The sequence below is a fragment of the Microcebus murinus genome, chromosome 4 (genome assembly GCF_040939455.1).
Source record: "Microcebus murinus isolate Inina chromosome 4, M.murinus_Inina_mat1.0, whole genome shotgun sequence".
In the NCBI taxonomy this organism is placed as follows: domain Eukaryota; kingdom Metazoa; phylum Chordata; class Mammalia; order Primates; family Cheirogaleidae; genus Microcebus; species Microcebus murinus.
Genome location: NC_134107.1, coordinates 87297596 through 87320490, shown reverse-complemented (window position 1 = coordinate 87320490; position 22895 = coordinate 87297596). Strand labels below are relative to the sequence as shown.

The 22895-nt window shown below is 34.0% G+C and overlaps 1 protein-coding gene across 2 annotated transcripts in view; it reads left to right on the top strand.

Moving 5' to 3' along the window:
- CWF19L2 (CWF19 like cell cycle control factor 2) overlaps positions 1-22895 on the top strand; it is a 127142-nt gene that overhangs the window by 36345 nt on the left and 67902 nt on the right. Inside the window, exons 9-10 of one of the 2 annotated variants that reach the window (XM_076002477.1) lie at positions 9893-9983; positions 11366-11455. In XM_076002477.1, coding sequence (XP_075858592.1) covers positions 9893-9983; positions 11366-11455 — 181 coding nt within the window. Of the gene's footprint in view, positions 1-9889; positions 9984-11365; positions 11456-22895 lie in introns of both variants that reach the window. The other variant, XM_020286673.2, reaches the window with a different exon arrangement.

Below are 22895 nucleotides of genomic sequence, written 5' to 3'. Positions count from 1 at the left end.
AACTCCTGGGCTCGAGCGATCCTTCTGCCTCAGCCTCCCGAGTAGCTGGGACTACAGGCATGCGCCACCATGCCCGGCTAATTTTTTATATATATATCAGTTGGCCAATTAATTTCTTTCTATTTATAGTAGAGACGGGGTCTCGCTCTTGCTCAGGCTGGTTTTGAACTCCTGACCTTGAGCAATCCGCCTGCCTCGGCCTCCCAAGAGCTAGGATTACAGGCGTGAGCCACCGCGCCCGGCCTACCTATTTAAATTCTTACAGTCATATATGAGAGTGACTTTCTGCTACTTCCTTGCCAATAGCATTACTGAACTTTTTTATCTTTGCTGTATATATAATTGAGAAACAGATTCTTTCTTTGAAAGATGTATGAGTGAAGTTGGCCATATTTTTATGTGTTGCTTATATTTCTTTTTTGTTTTTATTTCATTTTTGTTAAGTGGTCATATGTTTTGCCTACTTTTTTAGTTCTTTACTTAAGAGAACTCTTCATATTTGTCATGTAATGCAAATAGTTTTTTCATCATTTGTAATTTTCCTTTGTTCCTTCTTTCTTTTTTTTTCATCCATTCTTTCATTCTTTCCTTAATGTGATCAAAATTTATCATGCTTTGTTTTTTTGTTCTTGTTAGGCCCCGCAATTATCTTAACTAGGAGAAAAATTTCTGTCAGTAGTGGCTCATGTGGTTAAGAACTTTAAGCTTATTATTATTAGAAATGAAATGTGCTTTTGCATGTATATTTTTGTTGGAAAATATATTGGCTAAGTACTTTCAGCAATTTGGAACCTAAAGTAGTATGTACTATGAACAAAAATTACTGTGATGGCCTTACATTTATTAATTTAATATCAGAAACTAACTCATTTTATATAGTATTTTAACCTTTTGTTGTCATTCTTGGCAGAGTTTGTTATTGTAGCCCAGAAAGGCAAGAGAAGGATGCCAGGTTCTGAAGGCTTTGAGTATAGTCATGAGATCCTTAGGTGAGTGAGCAAGTAGGAGAACAACTGGTAAGAAAAGACTAATTAAGAGAGATCTGTGAATGCTGCCAGCATGAGAATAATGCAGTCATGTGTTGCTTAACAATGGGGATGCGTTCTAAGAAATTGTCGTTAGGCAATTTTGTCATTGTATAAACCTCATAGAGTGTACTTACACAAACCTAGATGGTATAGCCTACTATACACCTAGGCTATATAGTATAGCCTATTGCTTCCTAAGCGACAAACTTGTAAGCACGTTACTATACTGAATATTGTAGGCAATTATAACACAATGATAAGTATTTGTGTATCTAATCATATCTAAACATAGAAAAGTTACAGTAAAAATATGGTATTATTCTTAGGGACCACTGTTGTATATATGGTCTGTCATTGACTGAAATGTTGTTATGTAGCACAGGATTAATTGCAATATACTCCAGTTTTTGAAATGTCATTGGGCTGGAGCCCTTTTAATTACTTCTTCCTCAGAAGTGTGTGTGTGTGTGTGTGTGTGTGTGTGTGTGTTTTAAAGAGAATACATTTTAATGGGAAAGCAGGATTTGCTTTTTAGAAATTAATTATAAAGAGGATTTCTGAAATACAGCAATAATCATGAAAGTTGAGAAATGCTTGTACTTTTTTTCTTTTTGTGGGATAATTGTGTCATGGTGATATTTCTTTCAAAGCATCTGCTCATAACTATAAATGCTTAGAGACAGAGTGGAAGAGTCTGTTTCCTGCTTTTTGCTGCAGGGTAACGTCTTGGTTGCAGCATAAACAAAATAAAATAGAATAATATATTCTTCAGTCATTTTGTGCCCAACAACTCTCATTTTAATGTTTTTACTTCACACCTATTATATTCACTTGACACCTGTTATATTAAATATGTTGAAGTAACTGTTAATATTGAAATTACTAGTATAAGAGATATTCAGAAGTTTTGTATATCATATCCCTTATCATCATCTACCTTCTATCTACTAATAAACAATTTAATTCTTGTTAGAAAATACTCAAAAAATAATTTGTTTGGAGTATTCCATTTCATGACAGTAGAAGCCTCCTCTTTTAAAGGTCCCTTGAGATTCCAGTTATCTTCTTGAAACTGTGGGCTTTGGATTGACTTCACCATTGCTCTTCCGTGATTGAATCTGTAAGCTTCCATCCTTAGAAGTGCAAAGAAGAGGAAAGTAAAATGACAAAGATGTGCCCTTTGGATGGATAGCAACAGACATCTTTTGACAACTTAATCAAGGGTATTTTTGTTGTAAAGGAGTGTATAGAAGCCAGATTTCATTAGACTAAATTATGTGTTATGGAATGGTAGAGATAGAGGTTATATGTGGGAGATACCTCTCTTACCCCATACCCTTTTTTTCTTTTAAGGTGCAGGTACTCGAACATGTTTGTATGCAATGGAAAAGAGTCAGTATCCATTTTAGAAGGAGGAAAACATACAGAGAGATGATAGATGGGGCAATTGAGCAAGACCCTCAAAGTTAGTGTGGGTGAATGTGGGGTCCAGTTTACCCATACAGTAGAGTAGGAGCATTAGCTTCCTACTAATGGTAAATGTTAAGTGAAATGGGCAATGTGGCTATAGATTATGAGTGGCAGTGGACAAAAATTTAGGAATTCTTTCTTGCTGACTTATGTCAGTGTTTTTTGACTTATGATCTCCAGAATATTGGTAATAATCTTGGTTTATATATGGACCACAATGAGTTTAGTAGCTTCAGGAAAAAAGTGATGCAACAGTTTGGTTCACACACAGCTCACAAAATTGAAATATCTTCTCATTGTTATGACCGTTACTACTATTAGCTTTTTTTAATCCCCAAATTTTGATGAGCCTTTGGAACAAGATTGCCCTGAAATTATTTGTCCCATGTACACATCATATTTCCCTCAAGTGATTCTTGGATACTGAAAGTATGAGAAACAGACTGCTTTTTACATTCATTTGGATTTTAAAAACTATCTGGACTGGTGTGACAAGGAATGAATTAACAAGGGATAGTTATTTTTTTTTTTTGCATTTGAGGTGTCCCTTGGAGCTTAAGTTGGCCTTTGATGAATTCTTTCTGCTACTCATCTTATATTTACTGAATGCTTATATTTCCTAGGCTTAACTGTATAAAAATAGTTATGACATTGTATCTGCCTTCAGGAACTCATAATATAGGAGATGAAGTGATATAGATATGTAAAAAATATGGTACATGAATGCCATGATACTTAGTAGTCACAGATACAGATGCTTTTCAACTTACAGTGGGGTTATGTCTCAATAAACACATTGTAAATTGAAAATATTGTAAGTCAAAAATGCATTTAGGCTGGACTGAAGGTAGGTAGTTATCTCACTTGATTGTTCACAGTCGGTTACAGATTGAACTCCTATAGGGAGTGTAGGGAAAGTTGTAAGGTCTTGAAGGATTAAACTGTTAGGCAGTAAATGGGAAGGAGCAACCAACTGGGAGAGAAAAACATGGAGACATGAGATAGTATTGTGTAGTTGAGTGTTTGCAAATAGTATTTTGGAGTGTGTAATGCAGTAGCTCCCCCAGGATAGGTATATCTCTTTTTAGTCTTTATATCTCTAAATCCTGGTAGAGTGCTTACCATAGACTAGCCTCTGGATAATTTATGAATATGGTTGAGTATGAGGAAAATGGGTAGGCAGGCCTATAAAGATATATGACTATTATGAACCTATAATAATAATAATTAAAACTATAATATTAAAAAAGAGTAGACAGATATTGTAAGTGCTGCCTTGTACAACTTAACCATGTTTACGAGTTGGATTGTATTTTATGAATTCTAGGAGGGAAGTATCTCACGTATTTTAAATAGACCATATTCACATTTTAAAGAGATTCCAGAGGCAGTGTGAGGGTTAGATTTGGAAATGGAACAGACGTGAGGCAAATATACTGGTTAGGAGGCTGTAGTTGAGAGGCAAGAAGTCCTGAACCATAGAAGGCAAATGTAGAAAAGGAGAGGAGGAGCTTGAGTTGACATCCATGGTGCAGCAATGAAGCTTTTGATTCTGTGGCCCCTTGAAAGGATTTGGTTACTACTTATCTGTACACTAGCTCTAGACATTCTACTTTTTTTTTTTTTTTGAGACAAAGTCTCACTTTGTTTCCCAGGCTAGAGTGAGTGCCATGGCGTCAGCCTAGCTCACAGCTACCTCAGACTCTTAGGCTCAAGCAATCCTACTGCCTCAGCCTCCCGAGTAGCTGGGACTACAGGCATGCACCACCATGCCCAGCTAATTTTTTCTATATATATTAGTTGGCCAATTAATTTTTTTAATTTATATTAGAGACAGGGTCTCGCTCTTGCTCAGGCTGGTTTGGAACTCCTGATCTCGAGCAATCCGCCCGCCTCGGCCTCCCAGAGTGCTAGGATTACAGGTGTGAGCCACTGCGCCCGGCCAGACATTCTATTTTTTAACTTTTTTGAAAAGATTTGACCATTGGATTTTAAGCATGTTGAATGGAGGACTCATTGGAGGATTTTCCTGACTCAGTAATTAGCTTTCAGTGGCAAAGGAAACTAATAATTATTGAGCATCAGGTTAGGTACAGTGTTTAGAATTTTGTTATTAATACATTGCTGCAATTACTGTAATTTTGTACATTTCTGCATTTAATTGTGTTAATGTGAGGAGAGCTATTAATCATTTTCCCAATTTTATCGCCTCAGATACTTGCCCAATCTCATAAAGCTAGTATATGGCAGAATCTGGATTTGAACTCATGTCAGTCTGACTGCAAAACTCCTTTTTCATAATACTAAGAGGGATTTCCCATTTCTTGTAACGAAGATGCAAGGTCATGATTGGTAGTATAAACAAACAACTTGTAGTTTTTCATGAAAAGCTTGCATTAGAACTGTGAGAATTTGATTAGTACTCTGTTTTTAGGTATGTATACTTTTATTTTTACTCATATCTACTGATAGGTGTGACTCTATTGCCATATTGACATTTGATATTGGAGTTTGTGTTAACAGCCCCTAAAACTTTTCTCCTCAAAAGAAGGAGATGAATTGATGGATGGCTTTGTCTTTCATTCTTCTGATCCTCTCAAACTTAAGCTTGCTTGCAAGATGGCTTACTTTTTAAATGATGGAGCTCAATAGATCTTGTGTAGACTTGTTCCATACCTGGATTATAGTAAGCATCTATTGGAATAACAGAGAAGGGTTTGTAGAAATATTGGGGAAATCACTTCCTTGTCCTAAAGAACCTTTCATCAGTTCTTTATTTTCTCCATCGGCTCGTGTTGAGATGAAAAAGGGATGAACTAGACATAATTTTGTTGGAAAAAAACACAAACCTGATCAGGTACAAAAGGCAGAAGGAAAAGCAGCCAAGAAGTTTCTCACCTAGGAAATGGGAGTTTGAGAGGTAAACCTTGGAGCAAGCTGACTGGGGAATAATTGCACTCATGCTCTTTAGGAAGAGAATAATGGAGGTTATTTAATTTATTTTGCATTATACATATGTGTAAAATTTAATATTAATAATTTCCACGTAATGGACAGATATAGTAAATTTTTAAAGCAGAGAATTTTAGAAAATCCATTGAATGGGAAAGAATGCAAATTAAGAAGAGTGTTGATTAGTAAGTAAAACAGAGATATTATATGATTGGGTTGTCTGAAATTCACATAAATTAATTTACAATATACTAAAAGTGACATGTACCTCAAAATTTAATTTGAAAAAAATTGTTAAAAAATATTTTCTGTACCAAAAACATGCAACTGATGGTATAAACAATAAATCTACCCACAGAGGCTATAAAAAGTAATAACATTCTCCTGCTTACATGAATGCAGTGCCCCTACTGTTTGTTTTAATTGTTTTTTAAAATGTAGACTGAAAGAATGTGAGGGGAATGAAAATATGCTACTTTGTAATGGTGCTTTGCCTCAAATATTTTGATTTCTTAGTCTAAACACCAGAGTATTGCCTTTCCTTTCACCAATATGAGAAGAAATGGTTGTTCTAGATGTTTTGTAGAGATTGTTTTTTTTTTTTTTAAATTCCAATTGCCATCTGTTAAATGATTTCTATTTTTTTAATGCCACAGAACTTCACTATTTAAAAATAATTTCCATGTATTGTTGTTAGGTCAAGTTTTAGTTTGGAGAACCAAATTTATAGAATACATGATTTAAGGTTAATTTTAATAGAGTATTATAAAATCCATGAATTCAGGAAAACTGAGCATGGATATATCCTTTATATTTGAAATGATGACAGGTTAGATATAGTCTGCTTTTAAATTTTGTTTATTACTCCCTTTTGAGAGTTTTTTTTAAACTTTGAGGTATAATTGACATATCATGAACTGCAGATATATGAAGTATACATTTTGGTAAGTTTTGAAATGTATATATTGTCATTAAACTATCACCCCTACAAGTTTCTTGGTGCCCTTTCATAATCTCTCACTCCTGGCCTTCTCATACTTCTACACTCCATCCCTTACCCCCGGACAACCACATATCTGCTTTCTTTCATTATAGGTTACAGTTGTCCCTTAGTATACATGGGGGACTGTTTCCAGGACCCCTGAGTATACTCAAATCCATACATATTCAAGGCCCCACAGTTGGCCCTGCAGAACTCACATATAGAAAAAGTCTGTCCTCCATATATCTGGGTTTAGCATCCTGTCAATGCTGTACCTTTGATTTGTGTTTGGTTGAAAAAAATCCACATATAAGTGGACCCATGCAGTTCAAACTCGTGTTGTTTAAGAGTCAACTGTAATTTGCATTTTCTAGAGTTTGATATAAATGCGATCATATATTATGCACTCTTTTTTTGGTCTGGCCTCTTTCACTCAGCATAATTATTGTGAGTTTCATTCATATTGCATATATTAATAGTTCATTCCTAAAAAATGGATAATATGGTATTGGTGGATACCACAATTTGTTTTTCCATTCTCCTGTTGGTAAACATTTAGATTATTTTCAGATTTTGTCTATTACAAATAACACTTCTCTGAACATTCATGTACAAGTCCTTGTATTGACCTATGCTTTCCTTTTGTTTGGATAAGTATCTAGGAGAGCAATAGCTAGATCATATGGTAACTGGTTAAATATTAAGAAACTGCCAAACAGTCTTCCAAAGTGGTTGTACCATTTTATATTACACCAACAGTACGAGATGTGCAATGTTTGGGGGATGGACACGCTTGAAGCTCTTACTTGAGGCAGGAGGGAGGCATGGGCAATATATGTAACCTTAACACTTCTACCCCCATAATACGCTAAAAAAATTTTAAAAAAAAGAATTCCACTTTTTCTACATCCTTATAAGAACTTGGAGTGGTCAGTCTTAATTTTGGCTATTCTAGTGGATGTGCAGTGTATCTCATTGTGGTGATTTTAATTTGTATTCCCCTCATAACTAATGACTACTAATGTTGAACGTCTCTTTATGTACTTATTTGCCATTGGATATCTTTTTGTAAAGTGCTTAGAATGTGTAGTGATGGTACCTCTCTTGTTTTTAGAGACAAAGGTTTTGCACTGTTGCCCAGGCTGCAGTGTAGCAGTGTGATCATAGCTCACTGTGGCTTCAAACTTCTAGGCTCAAGTGATCCTCTTGCCTTAGTCTTCCAAGTAGCTGGGAGTACAGGTGTGTGCCACCATTCCTGGCTAATTTTTGTATTTTTTGCAGAGATCAGGTCTCGCTGTGTTGCCTAGGCTGGTCTCGAACTCCTGTCCTCAAGCAATCCTCCTGTCTCCGTCTCCCAAAGTGCTGAGATTACAGGAATCCTAGACTATACACTCTATTTATTAGTAATTTATATCTCTTTTTTTGATCAGTCAGGCTACAGGTTTATCAATTTTATTGTCTTAAAGAATTAGCTTTTGGTTTCATCGAATTTCTTTATGTGTTTTCTGTTTCCTATTTTGTTTATTTCATTCTGCTTTTTATTATTTCTTGTATTCTGCTTGCTTTTGGGCTTATTTTGCTTTTCTTTTTCTGCTCTCTTAAGATAGAAATCTGCTATCATATTGATCTTTGTTTCTACTATACAAATAATGTCATTTTTTTCCTATAGCTGCTTTAAAAATGTACTCTTTTACCACTGCTTTTGAACAATTTGAATATAATGTGCCTTTGTGTCATTTGTGTGTGTGTGTGTGTGTGTGTGTGTGTGTGTAGTTTACTTGTACTTGGGATTCCTTGAGCTTCTTAGATCTGTAAGTTTGTAATTTTCAACAAATTTGAAAGATTTTGGCCTTTGTTTCTTCTGTTTCCCATTTGTTTTAAGGACTTCAGTTAACATGTATAATGGAGTACTTAAGGTTGTCCCACAGCCCTCTGGTGCTCTTTTCATTTTTAAAAATTCTTTTTCTTGTGTTGCATATAGAATTTTGCATTTAGAACATTGCTTCAAGTTCACTAATTTTTACTTCTGCAGCCTAATCCTCCATTAATCTTAACCATTATATATTTTATCTCAGACATTATAGTTTTCATCTGTAGAAGTTCATTTGAGGTCTTTATATCTTTGTTGTATCTAACTTTTGAACATATAGAATAAAGTTATAATAATGTTTTATTATTATTCTTATTTATTTATTTATTTATTTATTTTTTGAGACAGAGTCTCTGTTGTCTGGGCTAGAATTTTTATTATTCTTGTCTGCTATTTTTTACGTCTGTGTCAGTTCTAGGTTGATTTTGACATAGTGTTTTCTTGTAATTATGGATTATATTTTTGTACATATTTGCCTGCCTGATTATTGTTGTATGGATACAAAGTATTACAAATTTTACCTTGTTAAGTGCTAGATATTTTTGCATTTTTATAAATATTCTTGAGCTTTTTTCTGGGACATGGGTTAAGTTAATCGGAAACCATTCGATCCTTTTGACTTCTACTTTAACATTTGTTAGGTGGACCCAGAGCGGCATTTAGTCTAGGAGTTATTATTTCTCACTAATGAAACAAGAACTTTGGTACTCTACCCAGTGCTTTCTGAATTATGAGCTTTCCTAGTCTGGTTAGTGGGACTTGACACTGTTCAAGGAGTACTGAAATACTGTACTTCTGATCCTTTGGGGTAGTTCTTTCCCTGACTTTGGGACAGTTTCTTGTTGAATACTCAAGGAGAACTCTCTGCAGTTCTCTGGGATTTTCTCACTATGCAGCGTTCCTCTCTGGTACTTGTTCAGTGAACTCTAAAGTATGTTGTCTTCACTCAGGAATCCTTCAGGCTCTGCCCGGGTTCACTCTAACTGTACTGTAGCCTTGAATTCTTTCTTAAGGCAGTAAAGTGGGGGAATCTGAGGTTGGCTGGAGTTTTCTCTCTTTTTGTGTGAGACTTCCATAGTATAGGTTTGGCTCATGATCTCAATTTTAAACTAGTTCGTATTATTTAACTATATGGTGTTTTCTGGACTGACTTTGCAAAAGAGCACATGATCGTTGTTTTTATTCTTTGAATGCAATTAAATATATCATTTCTTGATTGTAGTTTCTTAGATTATCAATAATTTGTCACATTGAATGAGAAGAGTTTCCCAAGATGTGTAGAATTATTTGTTTCCTTTTTAGAATTACGAGTATGACAATATTAAATAATGAAGAATAGTTGATAAATATTATTTATCTCACTGTTACTGGGATTTTGATCAGTTACTATAATTGCCATAGGTGATTATGCCATTGTAACAGAGCACCTTAAACTGTTATGTGGTAGAACAGTGAGTTTAATTTTTATATATTAGAATCATGATCTCCTATTGGTGCTGAATGCTTTGTTGAGGTCAGTTAAAATAGCAGTTGGTACTTACATTGTACCTATATTTCATATGCTCTTAATCTATCCCGGCCTACCAGTAGTCCAGAAGATGAGTCCATTCACATCCTGAGTGTTGATGAGAAGAACAAGTTGGGAGCCAAGATTATCAAGGCAGAGATGATGGGGAATATGGTAAGATATTGTTCTTTTGGAGAATAGTGATTAACTATTTAAGTTCTTATGAGTAATTTTAGAAGTTCCTCAGCAGTGTGGAGTAGCATACTTTGGAAATAACTGCTGCTTATTGATTTCTTAAAGAAATTCTTGAACATTTCTAGGAATAGTACTATCTGCTTCTAAATAAACAATCTACTTTCTCTCTCACATTTCTGAAATTTAAGACCTTAGGGAACTGTGTGCTTTTAAATTTCTTTTTTACTTTGCTATTTGCTTTCTTCTTCTTCTTTTTTTTTTTTTTTTTGCCTGAGCAGCCATTCATCCTAGCTGTTTGCTTTATTCTTGCATTTTGAACTTAGCATATTTGAAGGAGATAAAGATGTCACTTTTCCCCCCCATTTTTAGTCATAGTATTAAGAATGCTTATTACTTTCTTAAATCACTTTACTTAGGAACCCTAAAAAAATGAGCCTTTAAAAAAAGATGGTTGAGTCATTTATTCAAGTTTTAAGGAAATGTGTTTGTGCTTGATACTGTGTTAGATGCTTTGTGTAGGCCAACTCATTTAATTCCCATAATAATGTTTTGAGTTAAGAGTGATTTACATCAGAATTGAATAGAAATAGGGATGATTTTGTAAGTGCTGCATTCATTCATTCATTATATTGTCACATGCCTGTTAAAGTAATATAACAATAAGATGTATATATTAAAGTGCTCATGGCAGACTGGCACAGCCAGATAGCTTTCCAGGTCTTAATAGAATAGATTCAGTCGTGTTTATATGTGTGTACTCTTCTCAAACCAAAGTATAAGTGATCTTTAAGTAGTCTTCCATTTTGGTATGCTATCAGTACAATACTGTTTAGTAGAACAAATGGTAGCCAAATGAGGTATTTCTATTAGTTTGTATGTCTAATAAAAGGGATATCTTGCATATGCTGTTCTGTCTCTGTGAATGTGATCCTTGGTAACACTGAACTTGGACTCAACATAGAAATTGGTAAGAGAGATAAACCAACAACAATAATGATAGCAAGAAAATGAAGTCTGAATTTTGAAAGTACAGAGGCATTAGTTAAAATAGTGAAAGAGAGGTCATCTGGGTAAGAATTAAAGTATGTGTTCCTATGTTTATGGAACCACTGCAGTGGAGCGTGCTATTCATTGCTTGTCACATAAACCTGCTTATTTAATTTATTACTTCACGGTTTATTGATTTATATGATCGGTGTTTTATATTATGTAAATTGCTATATGTTTCCTAGAGTAAAATTGAAACATATTCAGTTATGTTAGTTATGCTATTTTTTCTTTTGTGGCATAAATTAGAAATATTCTGTAGTAAAGACTTAAGCTACATATCATAACAATTTTTACTTTTTTTTTTTTTGAAGGAATTAGCTGAACAACTTAAAGCTCAACTTGAAAAGGCAAATAAATTCAAGGAAACTATGACACAGATATCAAAAAAATCTGGGGAAGAGGTAAGTAAGAAAGTTTGTTTGCAGGCATACAAATTCCTTGTGTAATACTACTACTCTGTAGTGGCAATATTTTAACATGAGATGTGTCTGGATGTATCTGTATCTGTGTCTGTGTGTTTGTGTATATGTATGTTTATTTGTTTGCTCATTTGAAAAGTTTATTTTCGTAAGTATTCTTTTAAATTTCACCAGTGTGCCCTAGTGGAAAAGAGCCTAGAGCCTGGGGCCAAGGAGACCCTGCTTTTATTCTGGGCTTAGCTTTTTACTGACTGTTTGACCTTATACAAGTAAAACTGGTCCTTAAATTTTCCCCTTACAGAATGAGAGACTTGAAGTAGCTATCTATTTCATATAAAACAAATTCCTTTTTTCTTTTTTTTTTTTTAATTTTTTTTTTCTTTATATAAACTCTACTCGTGTGGACAAATTCCTTTTTTCTATGATCCATTCATCCCTTTGGTAGTGAACAAAACGGTTAAAAACACCTGCCTTCATGGAACTTTCATTTGGGAAGGGATAGAAGGACAATAAATGATAAAACTAATAAATAAATAAATTATACTGCATATGATAAAGTTATACATCCTATGGCAGGGTAGTGGAGATTTTGGGTGACAGGTTGATTGGTGGCTTGGGGCACATAGGTCAATTCTCATTGAAAGAGTTGCATTGAGGTAAAGACTTGAAGTAAGTGAAGTAGTTAGTGATTGTGTATCCGAGTGAAGAGCACTCTAGGCATAGGGAACATAAGATGTAAAGGCCCAAAGGTGGGAACATGTCTGATGTGTAGGAAGAACAGCATGGAGACCAGTGTTGCTGGGATGGAATGAATGAGAGAGGGAAGCAGGAGATCCAGGTTAGAGAAACTATGGGAGGGTGGATCATGTTAAGCTTTGAAAGCAATAATAAGGAAGTGAGCTTTTATCCTATCTGGGATGAGAAGCTATTAAAATATTTTGAGCAGAAAATAAATTTTGACTGGACCATTGCTTCTCTATTAAGAACAGTTTGAAGGAGAGTAGGGGCAGAAGCCGGAGTGTTGGCTGGCTTTTGTAATAGCACAGATAAGAAATTATGGTGGCTTTGACCAAGATAGTAGGTAAGGAGATGGTTAAAAGTGATTGTGTTCTGCGTATATATAAATATTTTTTATAAATATTTTGAAAGGAGAGCTGTCAGGATTTTTTTGATGGTTTAGATGGGGGGTGGGTAGGTAATAAGATAAAGAGAGGAGGTAAAGGGGACCCCCAGGTTTTTAGCTTGAACAGCTGAAAGAATAAAGTGTTATTATTTGAGTTGTGGAAGAAATAGGAAGAGTAGGTTTTGGAGCAGAGATGAGAAATTCTTTTAGGGGCATATAGAGTTTGGAAGTCTCTTAGAAGTGGAACCAGTGTAAATGTCAAGTAGGCAGTTGGATAGTTGGGGTTGGGAGAAGCCTGGGCTGGAGATAGAAATTTGGGAGTTATTAGCATATAGATGATATTTAAATTCTTGATACTGTGTGAATTCATCATGGGCATAAATGTAGATAGAACTTGAAGGGCTGAGTTGGATACATTATAGTGTTGGAGATTAGGTAAATTAACTTGTCCAATTTTCACACAGCCCTTTAGGTAGTCCATGTCATTATTCCAGTTTTATAGATCAAGAAACTTGGTACAGAGGGTTAAGTGGAGAGAAAGGATTTAAACCCATAAAAGTACTCGTGTTTACATGATACCTCTTCTTTGATGCTGAATGGCAAAGAAACAGTTGTTTTGGAGAATCAGATTTAAGATATAATGAAGTTTATAATTGATTGTAAAGTTCTCTTCTCAAAGATAAATTTATATAATTTATTGTCAATATGAGAAGAGATTAAGATATATGAAATCAAGTTCCATAGAATTTTTTTCAGACTGACATCATTTGTGACTTAGATAATAGTATAGAGAATATGTTTATAAAATTGATTGTTTTCACTAAGTTATGGTAGCTAATATTTTTTAAAAGTGGATAATTCAAAATTTCTTGCATAGATTAAGGAAATGAGAATGAGAAATTACAAAGGTTAAGAAATAGAGCTAATGGAAGGTAACTAAATTTAGGTATACTGTGCAGTCTATCTTACATACTTTTGCCAAATTAATTTTTTCAAATGTCCTTGTGGTCATAATAATTTTGTATACCAAAACTTTAAATGGTTTCTTAATGCTAACTATATTAAGTCCCAAATCTTCTGCAGTATAGGCTTCTGTGGTATGGCCCCATTTTTAGCCCTACCTCCAAGGCTGTCTTACACATAACCTATGTGTCTCTTTGACATTTCATATGCTATTATATTTGTGCCAGATATCACCCTATCACCCTCATGAAGCTTATCTACTTTCCAGTGTTTGTCTTTATCTCCCTCATTAAAGCTTTTTTCTAATTATTTCCAGCAGTTACAACCATTTCCACTTTTGAAACCTTAAAAGACTTTTTTTTAGAAAGACTTTTTTTTTTTCTTTTTTTTAAGAGTAGGTTCAGGTCTATAGCAAAATTGAGAGGAAGATACAGATACTTCCCATATACCCCCTGTCCCCACACATGCATAGCTTCTCTCATTATCAAATCCCCCACTGGAGTGGTACATTTGTTCCAATAAATGAACCAACTTTGACACATCATTACTACCCAAAATCCATAGTTTACATTAAGGTCCTCTCTTGGTATTGCATATTCTGTGGGTTTAGACAAATGTATAATGACATGTATCCACTATTACGGTATCATACAGAGTATTTTCACTGCTGTAAAAATTCTCTTATATTCCATCTGTTCATTCCTTCCTACCTCTTAACCCCTGGAAACCACTTATATTTTTACTGTCTCCACAGTTTTACCTTTTCCAGAATGTCCTATAATTGGAATCATACAGTATGTAGCCTTTTCAGATTGGCTTCTTATATGCATTTAAGCTTCCTCCATGTCATTTCAAGGTTTGAGAGCTCATTTTCTTTTAGTGCTGAATAATATTCTATGGTCTGTAGGCACCACATTTTATTTTATTCATTCACCTGTTGAAGGACATCTTGGTTGTTTCCAAGTTTTTGCAATTATGAATAAAGCTGCTATAAACATCCTTGTGCAGATTTTTATGTGGACATAAGTTTTCATCTCCTTTGGATAAATACCAAGAAGTGTGATTGCTAGATCCTATGGTAAGAGTATGTTTAGCTTTGTAAGAAACCTCAAAGATTTAAAAAGTATTCTCTATGGCATTTATATTTTCATATGTATTTATATACTTGTTACTACCTACTATCTGTACTTCTTTCCTAGCACTTCTCATTTTTTATTAAAGGGTTCTAATACTGTAGCTGGACTTCAGGGGATTCCTGACTCAGGCACATTTTTTCCCCCTTTGATTTGGTTGGTTAAAAAATTATCTTTGTAAGAAAAGTCTTCTTGATACGAGGTTAGTCTTCATTCTAAACAACTATAGGGACATGACTGTTCCACAGCCACGTAGCACAGTCTTCACTGTACCAGTGCTAAACCCTCTAGTATAACTAAGAAACATGCCATTTTGATCTTTAGAAACTCCATCTTTGCCTTCGTCTTTCTCTTTAAATATTAGGCCTATTAAAGAAAAGAAAGTGTTATGAATCATATGTGTTCTTTCATTTCACTTTGCTTATCATATGTACTAGAATGAAAAAGCCAGTGCTTTTGATAGTTTTTTTTTTTTTTTAAATGTCTGAAGGGGCCTTAAATGTCTGTGAGTAGCAAGGAATACTTAGTTATTTGTATTTTAATTCATATATGAATTTGTTAGTTAACCTGTTCTTCTGTAAGCATTAAATATTATTGAGAAATTTAGTAAATCACTCAATAAACTTAAGAAATATGGCAGATTAAAATTCCTTAATACCGTTAACCATTGCCATGGTTAGCTAATTAAATTAGTTTAAAATTTTAAACTGCTGTTAGTTTTATGAAGCTTATTCACTTAATGGTTTCAAACACCTTCAAAAGATGACGAAACATACACAAATTTAACAAAATTAAAATGAAGGGGTCATTACGAAAAAATGTGAGAGTGCCTTTAAAAATGTGTTTTTGTGTTAATAAATTTTCATACCAAAAGAAAAGTTTACAGAGCTATTACTATGTTTTTACTTAAACTCAATATAATATAACTCAATATAAACTCAATATAAGTTTGATTTATTTTTTAATCTCAGGGTTGTGAACTTGTTTACTCAATTAAGGGAAATTAACTGTTTTAGGCTATCTTACTCAACTAAGGGAAATTAGCTGTTTTAGGCTGTCTAACAGATTTGGAATAATTGATCAGAAATTTGATATCACGATATGGAATCCCAACCAATAAGATTAGATCTAAGCTTGAGATTTCTGTGTCACCTTTTATGGTCAAGCTTTCCTGGCCCTATCAAATGAACTGACTGTTTTCTCATCTTTTGGCTGAGATTTGCCATCTCCCATTAGATTTCATTTCTTAAATTCACCTAAACTGAAATGTTTTTTCCATTATCCTGTGTAGTTGCTTAACGTGAAATTGTTTTTTGAAGTATCTTAGACTAACAAAAGGAGCCACAATAGAGAAACCTTGATGAATTTATGTGCTCTGGAAATGGTTGAGCTAGTTTGTGGCTTGGAACAGAAGAAAAAAAATGAAACAGTCTGTTAAATAAAATTTCTTCTACTGTTTTAAGGGTATCATAGAGTAATTGACAGGGTGTATCATCTCTTGAGCACAAAACTCTGATGTTATTGATGTCTTTATAATTTCTAGCTCCTCCTAGCTTTGAGCAGTAGATCTTATAACTCAGTAGATTAGTATTCAAAGTAGAGTTCAAAGTAGTATATGAGGTAGAACTTCTGTTTGTTAGCCTCTTTTGGAAACTGAAAAACTGAATAGTCCTCTGAAGCTTCAGATGGAAAGGTTTTTTCCTAAGGATTCTTTAAGTAGAAAGACATATTTTCATCTTCTTTGCAGAGATGGGACACTTTCATGTCTGGTTCAAGCTTTACCAGATATATATATATATATATACATACATACATACACACATATATAAAACAAACCTCTGCCAACAGTTCTGAACTCTCTAGTGTCACGAAAGCAATGTATTCTGTCAGGGCCACCACCTTGACTTATCTACCTTTCAAAGTATTAAGTAGTTTTGTTAAGAAATGAGAGTAGAATATAAAATTGTTAACTACTACACAGAAATTTGATGATGTTCTTGAGGAAAATCTTGCAATACTTATGATGGAAATTTTGCCCTTTCAGAAAAAAGAAAACCTCATTCATAGAACGCTTGAACAGGAAGGAATTCTTTCATTGCTTAGCTTATTTGGTAGAAATGTTAAGTTATAGGAACAAGGTAAATCACTTGATTCAAATAACTATGAATATCATTTTGGCTTTAGTGAAAAACTACCAGCACTTATAATTATTGGTTTGCTCATTTCTCTTCTGCTTTAGAAAGTGAATTATTTAGTATTTAGGACAAGTGTTATTCTTTCAGTTCATGTATATTACCTAGAGTAATTCTTGGTATATTGCAAACAACCAAGAAATATTGAAAGATTTGTTATATGAATGTCTTGATTTATTTTCTTCTTTGTGGTTTTTTCTTATAAATCTTAAAAATGATCCATGATTTTTGAAATAATTTAGTCTGACCCTCTCACAAGTGAGCTTCCTTATTAAATAATAACCCAACTACATAGCTTATCCATCTAACTTGTGCTTGGACACTGAATGATGATTCTACTGAGTTTGGAGATTGCCAGTTTTATGTCAGGAAAAATTTAATCCTAATTCTTTAATATATTAGATCCAAATCTCCCCTTCTGTAACTTCTGCCTGTTAATAATCCTTCAATGGAATCATATCATGGACACATTTGATCTAAGGGAATTCAGCTCTATATGTTAAAAAAAATAGTGTAGGAAATTCAGCTCATCATTTGCACTAAAGAATGAAATAATCATTACATAATGGTACAGTGGCTTTAAAGTTTTGTTTACACAGATGATACAGAAGAGAAATGCATTATTATGGTCCCTGGGCAGCTATGTAGAGAAGGTTTATGGGCATTCTCTTGAAAGAAATTGAGGAATTAACTAAGGGCCTTAGAGGATCATAGAGAAACATTAACTAATAAATAATTAAACAGATAAAATAATCATTTTGTATTTTGTATATAAAGTCATGTACTTGAGTGGTGATTTAAAGTGTTTTCAGTAGCATTTAACCATACTTGATTATTGCCTTAACACTGTCTTTTGGATCTGATTTTTGAGTACATTGTACGTTCACTATACTGTTATTGCTATGATTCTTAGAATATATGAACTCCTAGACTGATTTTTTTTTACATTTCAGCATCCCAATCTCTGCATTTGATTCCCCAAAACACAATAAAACAGCAAAAAATTAATTACAAGACTAAAAATTTTTGTGATTTGCCTTTAATTTCAAAGTCATGAGGTTTGACCTTCATTCAACAAATACCTTTCAGCTCTTTCTTTGTAGAGGTGCTTGCATTCTCAATTTTCTATATTTTAAATCTAAAATAAATATTATCATAGCTTTGCATTTATTTCACTATTTATTAATACCTCATGATGTTACTGTAGGTACACTTTACTTGAAGTATAGCCTTCCCTGACACAACAGTAGGTGCATAAAAATGTTATTTCCTTTTAGTCATTTAGCTAGTTTCTCCCCCAGGAAAGCAAGATAGGTCTATAGAGCTACCTATTTTTATACAGTTCAGCTTCTTTTTTACCTTCCCTAAAGTATCCGTCATTTCTGTGCTATGTAGTTAAAAATAATATCATATGCATTATTAGAGGGCACATTTCTTTAAATGATTATTCCTATAGGAGCAAACATTTTAAACTAAATGAATTAAAGCAAAAACAATTTTATAGATAATATATAAGTGTAAACTCATAGTGTAGCATATAGAATCTTATATCCGTTCTCTATTCTCACATCTCATGTAAAATTCATCATGAAGTAGTGTCAATTTTACCTTCTAAATATTAAATCTGCTGTTTGTTTTTCATATCTACCACACTGAGATGACCATCATTTCTTTTCTTTCTTTTTTTTTTTTTTATTTCAGGATATTATGAGGGTGCAAACATTTTGGTTACATTTCATGTCTTTGCCTCTCCCTAATGAGGGTTAGAGGCATGCTCTTCTCCTCTACAACGCTGACTGTGTCCTTTAGTTGTGAGTTTACCCCCACAACTCCCTAATCCCTGGAGAATATTACTACCACGTGAGCACCATAGTGTTAATCAGTCAGTATCAATTTGATGGCAAGTGCAAGTGGAGCCTATTCTTCTGATCTTGTGTTACCTCACTTCAGATAACGGGCTCAAGCTCAATCCAGGAAAATATAAGAAGTGCTAGATCACTGTCGTTTCTTATAGTTGAGTAATATCCTATTGTATACATATACCAGATTTTAATAATCCACTCATAAATTGACGGGCACTTGGGTTGTTTCCACATGCTTACAATAGTGACTTGTGCTGCCGTAAATATTCAGGTGCAAATGTCTTTATTATAGAATGACTTTTGCTCTTTTGGGTAGATGCCTAATAGTGCTATTGCTGGATCAAATGGTATTTCTATTTTTAGCTTTCTGAGGCATGAGATGACCATCATTCCTTATCTTGACCTCTGAATAACTGCTTTCCCTCCTGCCTCAGTGCCTTTGCACAAAGTCTTTTCTTTGCCTAGAATATTCTTCTTCTCCATTCTTCCTTGAGTTACCTCCTCTTCATCCTTGAGATCTTAACCTAGATGTCAAACATTCCTTTGGGAAACAATTTTTCTGGAAAGAAAACATATAAATAAGATTAATTATATAAATATATAATTACAGTCCTTTGATGGTTTTTCAAAGGGAAAGTATAGAAATATGGAAGTAGTGAAGAGGGCCCATCCAGAAAATGTTCTGAGGCTAGCTGTTATTTTTACATCCTATCATCATTTCTGTAAATTTACCAAAAGAAAAGCTATTCTCTGTGACTACTATCTGTAAGACTTAATTGTGTGACACAAAAATATATTTATCATGGTATTATCTTAGGTGGAAGTGTTGACCTATAGTATCAGTCATTGAATTTGAAACACCCACTCAAAATGACTATAGACCAAATTTAATTCTTAATGCTTTCTGAGATAAATTTTTAAAGTGTTTTATGAAGAGTATTTTCTCTGGCCGGGCGCGGTGGCTCATGCCTGTAATCCTAGCACTCTGGGAGGCCGAGGCCGAGGTGGGCGGATTGCTCAAGGTCAGGAGTTTGAAACCAGCCTGAGCAAGACCCCGTCTCTACCATAAAAATAGAAAGAAATTAATTGGCCAACTAATATATATAATATAAAAATCAGCCGGGCATGGTGGCTCGTGCTGTAGTCCCAGCTACTCGGGAGGCTGAGGCAGGAGGATCGCTTGAGCCCAGGAGTTTGAGGTTGCTGTGAGCTAGGCTGACACCACGGCACTCATTCTAGCCTAGGCAAGAAAGCGAGACTCTGTCTCAAAAAAAAATAAAAAATAAAAAGTATTTTCTCAAGTGTAATGATTTATAGAAACTTTTAGTTATTTTGGATAGTTATAATTGTATATTTATTAATGGTAAAATTTGGGGATGAAGAATTATCTTATGTACTGTTTCAAATTTTGAACAGAGCTCTCCCACAGTTACTAAAGCCATAACTAATTGGTTTTCTTAGAGAAGGAAGAATAACCAAACACCCTCTCTCCTCTCACAGTTTGCTTCTATTCTCCCACATGCTCATTAGTTTTTTTCCTCACTAAGTCTGTTGTTAGCATTTCATTCCTTTTTGTGTTGTACAATTAAATTTAAGGGGAAAATCAAGTGTTACTTTGTATGAAAAACAATGAGCCCATATACTATGCAGCAGCATTTGAGACTTATGTGCTCTCTTGAAGGGTTTGATTTTTTTTTTTAGTATTTTAATTTTTTTTTTTTTTTTTTTGAGACAGAGTCTCACTCTGTTGCCGGGGCTGAGTGCCGTGGCATCAGCCTAGCTCACAGCAACCTCAAACTCCTGGGCTCAAGGGATCCTCCTGCCTCAGCCTCCCAAATAGCTGATACTATAGGCATGCGCCACCATGCCCGGCTAATTTTTTTTTTTTTTTTTATTTCGGCATATTATGGGGGTACAGATTTTAAGGTTTCAATAAATGCCCATTCCCCCCTCCCCCCACAAGTCTGAGTCTCCAGCATGACCATCCCCCAGATGGTGCACATCTCACTCATTATATATGTATATACCCGCCCCCCCAGGGTTTGATTCTTATTTGTTCTCTTTTCAGATTTTTTTTTTGGGGGGGGATTGGAAAGATGATGTTACTTATTTATATTGTGTATTTGCAGTTTAAAGGGAAGACATTTTAAGTGAAACAAATCAACCTCAAAGTAAATTTTATCTTTGTATGTATTTCAGAATTACTTTAACCATATCATAGAATGTGTTACAAATTGTGGAAGATAGTTAGAAGTCAAATTTGATGTGCTTTTAGGAAAACTAAAAATGTTTTTAATTTCATAGTATAGTGTATAAGTATGTGGGTACCAAAGAAATTCTAACTAGAATAATTGCAGTAGACAGTTGCTAATAAAGATTTATGAGGAAAAGTTGAGTGACACTGAACAACACCAAAAAGAAAAGAAAAACACTTGAAATTATATTATAATGAATCATAGAAAAATTTATGATATTTGTTATGTTCTTCTCTATTCAGAAATACTCAATAAATCATCCATGTATGATTCTTTGAATTAAGTATGAAAATTAAGTCATAATTAATAATATAATCAATAATATAATTATTCATTTAATAATAATAATTAATAATAATGGCTGTGGCATTAGCCAATAGCTCAATGCAAAAGAGATAAAGGGAAACATATCAAAGAGTTAGATATGAGATATGCAGAATAGGTAAAAGCTGAAATTCCTGAAATAGCAAACCAAAAATAAATAGAAATGATCAAGAACTGAAGAATTAATTCTTTGAAAAAAACTAATAAAATAAGCAAACCTCTAAGATGGCTGAACAAGAAAAAAAAAGGTTGACACAGATAAACAATATTAAGAATTTTAAAGAGGAAACATCACTAGAGCTGCCTTGAACCCCTGTGATACCTTCATGGGATTGGGAAATGATGGCTCTTTTGGCAGATACAGTGCTGTGAATACATTTGTACAAATTAAAAACAGCCTTGAGCTAGGACATACATCTCAGTAATTGTAATGCAGCTGGGTGTTCAGTCTGCCCATTGCCTTGGTCAGGTGTCTGTGTGTAGTGAACAATCTGTTCTCATTTGATATGACTGTGGATCTAATTAGAGATATAGTAGACATTATACAAATGTCATGAAATACTAAGAATGATAATAACTGCTTATTTATTGAAATTTTAAAAGATAAAAGTTGCAACATGCTATATGGCCTTCAATGTTAACAAACTTGGAGAATATCATCATGACTTTTCTGGAAGTTTTGTGGACCACTGAGAGGAAAATCTGATCTAGTAGAAGACTTTTGCTTTATTTCCAAAATGCTAGAAAAGGCTTTCAAACATTTAGACTTTTTAATACCAGCTTTGAATCAAAGTGTTTTTAATCAATGTGTTACATATAAGTAGTGCTAAAAGGCCTAGCTATATTAAGTAATAATAATGCCTTGAGCTCTTTCCAGACCTTATCCCAATGCTGGAGGTAGTTATTTTTGGTTTTTAGCTGTTTCTTCTGGCTTTACTTCTTCTCTATTTCTTTTTTTTTAAATTTATTTTTATTTCAATAGATTTAGGGGTATGAGTGGTATTTGGTTACGTAAATGAATTGTATAGTGGCGATGTCTGGGTTTTTAGTGTAACTGTCATCTGCAATAATGTACATTGCACTTGACTTCTGTATTTCTAATTAAAGTTACCTCTTGATCCTGTAAGTAGGTATGGATAAGCCAAATAGTAAATAAATTTGTTCTTACTTGGCATTAATATTTCCTTTTTTTTTGATTTGCTTTATTTTCTTTGCTAGATCTTCTCTTCTAACAGCTTGTTAAAATATATCCCAATTTAGTCAGCAAGGAAACTGAGCTCTGTTTAGGTTCCCCTTTCCTGTACTGCAGCCTGTAAACTGCCTCTTGGTAGAAAGCTGTGGCAATCCTAGGGCTTATCTCACTTGTTTCCCTTCTCTCAGATATCACACTCCTTCAGGTGTTCAGTGTCTGAAAATAGTTTTTTCATGTATTTGTCCCATTGTCTAGTTTTTTAGCAGTGGCAGGTTATGCTGATATTTTTTGTTTTGACATGATAGACTGAAATGGAAGTCAAGCATAGATATTTTAACAAAATAATGGCCAAGTGCAATGGCTCATGCCTATAATCCT